General features: G+C 44.0%; 1 protein-coding gene across 1 annotated transcript in view; it reads right to left on the bottom strand.

The window, feature by feature from the left end:
* Positions 1-6: 6 nt before the first annotated feature.
* Positions 7-6795, bottom strand: part of DDR2 (discoidin domain receptor tyrosine kinase 2) — an 85720-nt gene continuing 78931 nt past the window's right edge. The window contains 1 exon segment of the mRNA XM_025194296.1: positions 7-4879. Within this exon segment, the coding sequence (XP_025050081.1) occupies positions 4742-4879 (138 nt within the window). The 3' untranslated portion in view covers positions 7-4741.

Here is a 6795-nt window from a genome sequence, read left to right as displayed (position 1 = left end):
ATCCCATTTTTTTCCTATCACTTACAATGCAGCAAACCAGTTATGTGCATAAACAGTTTATAGGGCTAAGAACTCTCTTCTCCACTGTCTGCTTTGCAGCATCATTGTACTTGCTCTGTGTAAGCACACAATTGGTGAAGTTGACTAGGGGCTGTCACTACAGCTAAGGCCCTATAAGAAACAAAGTAATGAGTCTGAATGAAGTAGCCCATTAACTATCTTCTTGTAGTTAATGAGCACTGTTCACTTTGTGTGATGTATGGTGCATTAGTCATTAGACATGGCACTGTTTCTTCTCTCCTTAGGCACCATGTTTGCTTGCAGTTTTGGTTCCTGTTCAGGACAATAAAGTTACCAGCCATTAAGCTGCATGGCGCGCTTGCTCTCTCCTTGGCTACTCAAATCTTTCCACCATTCTGGAGCCAGAAGACATAACACCTTGCATTCAAGTAAGTGCATACTCTGAGTAAGTGCATAGCCTCTTTTTTCAGTCCTAAGGCCATGCACTTAACTGGAGCATACCAAGGAGACTGTAATTCTAAACTGGGTTTGTGCACAACAGGCAGGCGGCCTGTGCTGCTATTGTCTCTAGGTTAAATGCAATTTGTTTAATTTATTTGAATATTTGCCTGGACATCTGTCTTCCATGCAAAAAACCTTCTCTTTGCTTGACAAGTTCCTCTAGTTTGGGGATTCCTGCAGCACTTTGACACAACTGGTAATAGGGACCATCTCATTTGCCTTTAGGATATGGCTCTTCTTTAATGCCAATCAGCTTTCAAGTGAGTTTCTACAGTTTCCATACATTCCACAGAAGCTTTCTGGTTCAATCTCTGTTATGCTTTTTAGCTTGTGTCTGCCCCCTGCTCTTCCCCCATAGAGAGGCTGAGCAGGGTTCTCTCACTGCTGCAGTGAGACCAGAGAGAGTTCTCCACTGAAGCACCCAATTATTGACTTTTGTTTTCCAACCCATTCATCTGTGAGAAGGAACAACAAATGGGAAAGGCCCTTGGAGCTCATCTGGCCAGGGATAGAGCACTGAAATACTTTCCTCCCTTGCTCTATTCCCCTCAATTCCCTATCCCATCCCACCCCCTGCCTGACAATACAATGCTATTATTCAGCTGTATAGAGAAAGAACAGCGTCACTCAGACACTTGCCTAAGGTCACCTAAGGAGTCTATAGGAGGAGAGGGAGTAGAGCCTGGGTCTGCCAAGGCCCAAGCTAGTGTCCAAACTACTCTTCTTCTACCTCTTCCACTTTCCCTTGTTTCCCTCCAAAATAACCCTTGCCTTTCTGGCACAGATCCCTCCTCTGTCATCTGATGCTCCTTCTGCCAGGCTGAGCTCCCAGCTCCATCATGCATCTTTCCTTTCCTGTTCCTTCCCTTCCTCTTTCTTTCAGTCTACCCAGCTGTCTTCACACTCAACTTTTTTCATGAATGCCCATGGCCATCATCTTCACTGGTCGCTTTCATCCTGCAGCTGCCCTCTCCATTGTCTGCATGGCCTGATCATCTACCGTTGGCACCTGTTCTCTCTCCTTCCCTGCCAGGATTCACATGGATGGAGAGAGATCTCAGTGGGCGCATCTACACATTCATTAATGTGCCTTAGATACTGCGCATTTAGTTTAGTACTTGCTTAATTAAGTACTTACTGAATGCGCAATAACTAGAGATACTGCGCAGTAGCACCACTGCACAATTATTTTGCGATGCTACTGTGCAGTACTCTAATAACACTGTAAAGTAGGCTATTAGGACGGTCTTTAACCTCCACACTACTGCACAAGTGTTATTAGGCTAATACGCAGTAAGCATCTCATGTAGATGCACCCAGAGTTTCCTTCCCCTTGATCATAAGGCCACTGGGAGAATTCACTCAGTGACTTGTGAATAACTGAAGCTTGAAAACAGCTGGTACAGCTCTTTCCTGGTGAGTGAATTCGTTAAAGTAAAGGGCCCAGCTACAGCAGTAGAAAGTTGACTGTAAAACACAGGAATAAGCACAATTTAAATAGTGAAATGGGGCTCCAGTTCAAATTGGGATGGGGGAAATCCTACTATACTTTCCATTCCCCAGGGAAGGAAAGGACCTTTCTATGCTACCTCAATGCTGAGCCATATTAGAAATCTGCTTGACATTTAAACTAGACCTATGCATGGATTTTTATGCATGGTAGTTGTTCCAGTTTGGAACAGTACATGGAGCCCCCAAGGCACAGTCTTTAATAGGAAAATGCAGATACATGAGGTAATTCAGGGGAATGTTCTACTTCAGTGATTCAGACCGATCAGCTCTCATAGGGACCCGCAACTATAAGTTTCCATTTCAGCAAGGAAAAGCCTGTCCTGTCCCTCATAGGTAGTTATTTATCCTTCCTTAGCCTAGTCTCATTCCTATGCTGATCAGAGATCTCAGAAACTTCCTTTTAATTATTAAGAGAAACCAATTTCATGGGCAAACTATAAACGGCATTCAAATAATGAAGACTTTACTATTGGCCTTAAACTTTCAGACTGGTATTGTTTGAACAGAGAGACTGGTTCTGTGGGTGGGTGGGATTCTATGCATAAGGTTGTACCAGATATGGTTGTACCACAGCTCCTAGGTTTAACAGGAAATAAAGATGCCTTGGCCTTTCCAAGCTCTGAATTTCAGGAAAACAACACTTACATATTCTGCTCTGGATGCAGTATGATTTTCCCCCTTCTATAATTTTATAAGCAAGAATTTTATGAGGGAAGGCAGTTGCAAGTTCTCCATGTGGCCCCTGAAATTGTACTCTCACAGCAACATACACAAAAGGCCTCGTCTACGCTAGATCACATTAAGTATGTGAGACCCCATTCCTGCACACAACAGCTTTCCCAAGCAGTGGTCCTCCTAGCGGGCTGCATCAATGGCATCACATCTGAGGGGGTTAGCTTAGCTCTGGCTGAACCAATTCAGTCTGCAATATTTGTTTCCTTGTATAGCTGGGAAAACAGTTGTATAAGTTCAGCCAAGCCCCCTGATTCCATGATGTCATGCATAATTTACACCGCCAACTTTTCAACTTCAACTTTGCTAGCCATCATGGGAATCCCACAATGCACTGGTACAACTACACTTACAAAGCTCACTTGTGTGGATGTGCCAAAAGCTGCTGGGTTAACAAATCAATGCAAAGACAAACAAGGTTTTTCATGCAGCTAATGTCTCACAAAGTGTAGGTAGGGCCCTCCATGTATGCTACATAACCCAGCAACACTACAGTGAGGGCTGAGGTCTACTGGGTATGCAAACAATAGGCTTCATTGTAGGAACAGATACAAGTGTATTGTAAACTCTAAGCTCCCCATTTTCACTTTCAATTAAAAACCGCAAAGGAATTACATCCCCAAAACCTCCCACTGGCAAAGCAGCCTCTGTGAGCATCAGCTAGTAACTGATGGAGCAAATGGGACAGGTGCATAACAGCCTGCCCAAACTATAATCCATTCTTGTGGATGCAACAACCAATACCACACTTGCCCTAATTACGTCAAGCTCTGAATCCTGCAAGCTTACACCAGAAGTGTAGATTGAGCCTTAGAACATTATGATGATGTTAGTTGTGGGTGCTGAAGACAGAAGTGGGTGCTAACAAAAACCCTCCATGTTAGCAAGAGCAAAACTATGTTCCTTTTTTCATTACAGATGAAGGTGGACTGGGGATGTTCAGGGACATTACCACTTGACATAAAATGTGCCTTCTAACATGTCCCTATAACACTGATTTTGGGAGCTTGCTGAGCTAAGACCTAACCTCATCTGGTTGTTCTAGGATATCCCAACCATCAGAACACTCGTGAGGCCACTTCTAGCTCTACTTTCCTATGATCCTATGAGCCTTGAAGATGCAGGATGGGCTGAGTAGCTCTGGAGAAGATATAGATTGGTGCCAGGACGGTACTTCTGCTGCCAGTTGTTTTTCATGCCTCATTGCTTCTGCAGCAGATGTAGGAGAACCACAGCATGCAATTTAATGCCCCCATCACAGTGGCAATGATCACCTACCAAGCAGAATGCACCTTCCTGCCCAATAGCACGTGTCTGGGCTTCCTGCTTCCTAACTGGCTGAAACCAAGTGAGAATTTCTACCAGGGCAAATGTTCAGTTCATTCAGCTTGTTTGAAGCCCCAGTCATTCCATTTTCCACTAAATAACTGCACAGTCCACTCTGATCTACTGGCAACTCCTACACCATGGTGTGCATCAGTATTGCATTCCCTACCTGCATTCCCTGTGCCAAATCCCTTCCTTTTCCCAGGTGAATTCCTGGAGCAAGTTCCTTCCTACTGGTGTATTCCCAGCACTTCCTCTCTGCACCACAAGCTTCCTCATGGGGAGGTATATCTCACATTTTTCCTTTCCAAAATGGACAGATCAAACCTTCTTTTCTTAAATCCATTGATACACAAGAAAACATTGTGTCCATATATAACCTTTTTCTCAGCCTTATTCCAGAGTTTGGTTTGGTGAATGAGCTAGAGATTTAAATTTGATGTAGCCTTGGTTTCTTCTTACTTCTTTTCCCCACTCTTACTGCTGTTTAATGTACAAGGACATGCCCAACTGCCAAGGATTTATTGCAAGTCCAAGTGAAGTGGCTTCAGTTTTTGTGAGTGTGTATGTGGGGGGGGCGGAGGTGGGGGGGAGAGTGTCTTCTGGGGGTGAGACAGGGACCACCAGGATGGGTGGGGGAAGCAAAGCATCACTCTTCACTGGTCGATGTTTGGAGTAGGCGATGGATTTCCTGGAAGGAAGGACGATCTTTAGTGTCTCGTCTCCAGCAGCTGAGCATTAGCTTATAGACAGGATCCGGGCAAAGAGCAGGCTGGGGAAGGTATGTCTTCAAAACAAAAAGCAGAGATTGCAGAAGAAGGGAGTTACTGTCAGGCTTAAACAGACCAGCAACAGTGCAAACTGATCAACTCCTTGTGGAAGGGCTTTGTATTAAAAGAGAAAGGGACTAGTTGCAGAATTGTGTGATATATGGTGCTAGCAAAATGGGACATGAGCAAGTTTCTATCTCAAGACCTAGTTAAGTATTTCTGTCCTCTGAGCACCAGGAGTGAATAAATTGTTTGAACAATGTAAAAGCTTCATTTTTCACAGAGCTAATTGCTCTGGTAGAACTCAGCAAGGTGCTCAAACACAGAAAGCAATGGTGATAGAAAACTGTCTGCTCTAGACTCTGCATCTCGTGTCCTCGCTCCAGCCAAAAGGAGTTGGGGGCCCAGCATTGGGAAGTGTTACCTTGAATGAAAATTTCTGCATTGGAAATACTACCATTCCCCACAATGACAGCAAATCTCATTATGGACCTGTCATGGGAACTTTGAAGCTAATATCTGAATATCTCCTTCCATCAGAGTCCTGATTTTGACATATGGAAAAGCTCCCTACATACACCCATTCGACTCATCTTCTCAATTTTAGCATAAGATGTATCCAGATGCAATCAACAAATACAGCTGGTTGGAAAATGGTTTTTCAGAGAAACTGCAGAGTTTCAAACTAGGTCTTGTTTCTGAATTAGATTTTTTCTGCTTTGGAACAAAGAGTTAAAATTTTAATATTTTCCCTGGAATGGAAATTCTGAAGAACTTCTATTTGGAAGATCCACACAATTTTGTTTAGATAATGTCAAAACAATGCACGATAATATATTAAATATATAGCCTAGAAAACGTACCAGAATAGCACAATTAATAATGCTAACATAAAGTAAAAGGCAAAATGACAAAACATCACAACAAACATTGTCAACATTCTTGCAAGCAAATCAGGAAGTCAGGTGCAGACAGAAGTGACAATCTGCGCCTGATCTGGCCACAGAAAGCAGTTTATAGCTATGACCAAACAGAAGTGCATGGCTGCAGAGAGCTTCAAAAATGGCAGGTTGGGTGAAAATCTGACCCCTCATTGCATGACGTATCAGATGAAGAGGTTTCAGAATGTAGCCTCCTCTACAGAGCTCCCAGTGTTTTCAGAACAAGAGTGGGGGAAAGGGTGTAGAGAGAATTCAGACTGGGGGGGTTTCAGCCCCCCCTCCCCCGTGGGGGAAGGCACCAACAGTGCCTGTTGGTTCCCCTTTCTTTGGCATCCGGAGTGGTCACCCCGCTCGCCACCCCCCTTACTACGGTACTGGGGGTAACATTGCAACTCAGAATGCTTTGCAGAAATCTGAGTTGCAGCTGGGAGCTGAACTTCTCTCTGCACCCTAAATATTTAATTTTCAACATTTCTCTGGTGAAAACTGCCTCAAAACTGACACATGTTACATGTTTTTGATTGAAATGAAACTACATTGTCTGATGAAAACATGTTTCGTCAGAAAGAAAATTTTTTATCAGCTCCAGTAACAAAGTTTCACCACCAGGATTTTGCAGAGATCCTGAAACACCAGGAGTGATGAATTCTGCCATTTGTCTCCACCAAGGTCCCAGGATTCCATGATGTTATGGAATTTGGTCTTTCTCCAGGACACTGCAAATTTGACTGTGCTGTTTTAGCTGGGGACCTGTTTGTTTGGTTTTCTATGCCCTTGCCTTGCCAGGACCTGTCCACTAGGCCTGTGCAAAGTGGCTAGTATTTGCTTTGGATTTGGATTTGACCTATTTGGGGGACAGTGATTCAAATCACTGTCCCAAATCGATTTGGCCAAATCTGTTTCGGAGATTCAGGAACTGCCGAATCGGCTGAATCTCCAAATCAGACAGGGCCCATCCCCTGCCCACTACCCCCGCCTCCACACCCCCTCTC

This window comes from Alligator sinensis, unplaced genomic scaffold, assembly GCF_000455745.1.
Source record: "Alligator sinensis unplaced genomic scaffold, ASM45574v1 scaffold647_2, whole genome shotgun sequence".
Taxonomy (NCBI): domain Eukaryota; kingdom Metazoa; phylum Chordata; order Crocodylia; family Alligatoridae; genus Alligator; species Alligator sinensis.
This window is presented reverse-complemented; position numbering and strand designations above follow the sequence as displayed.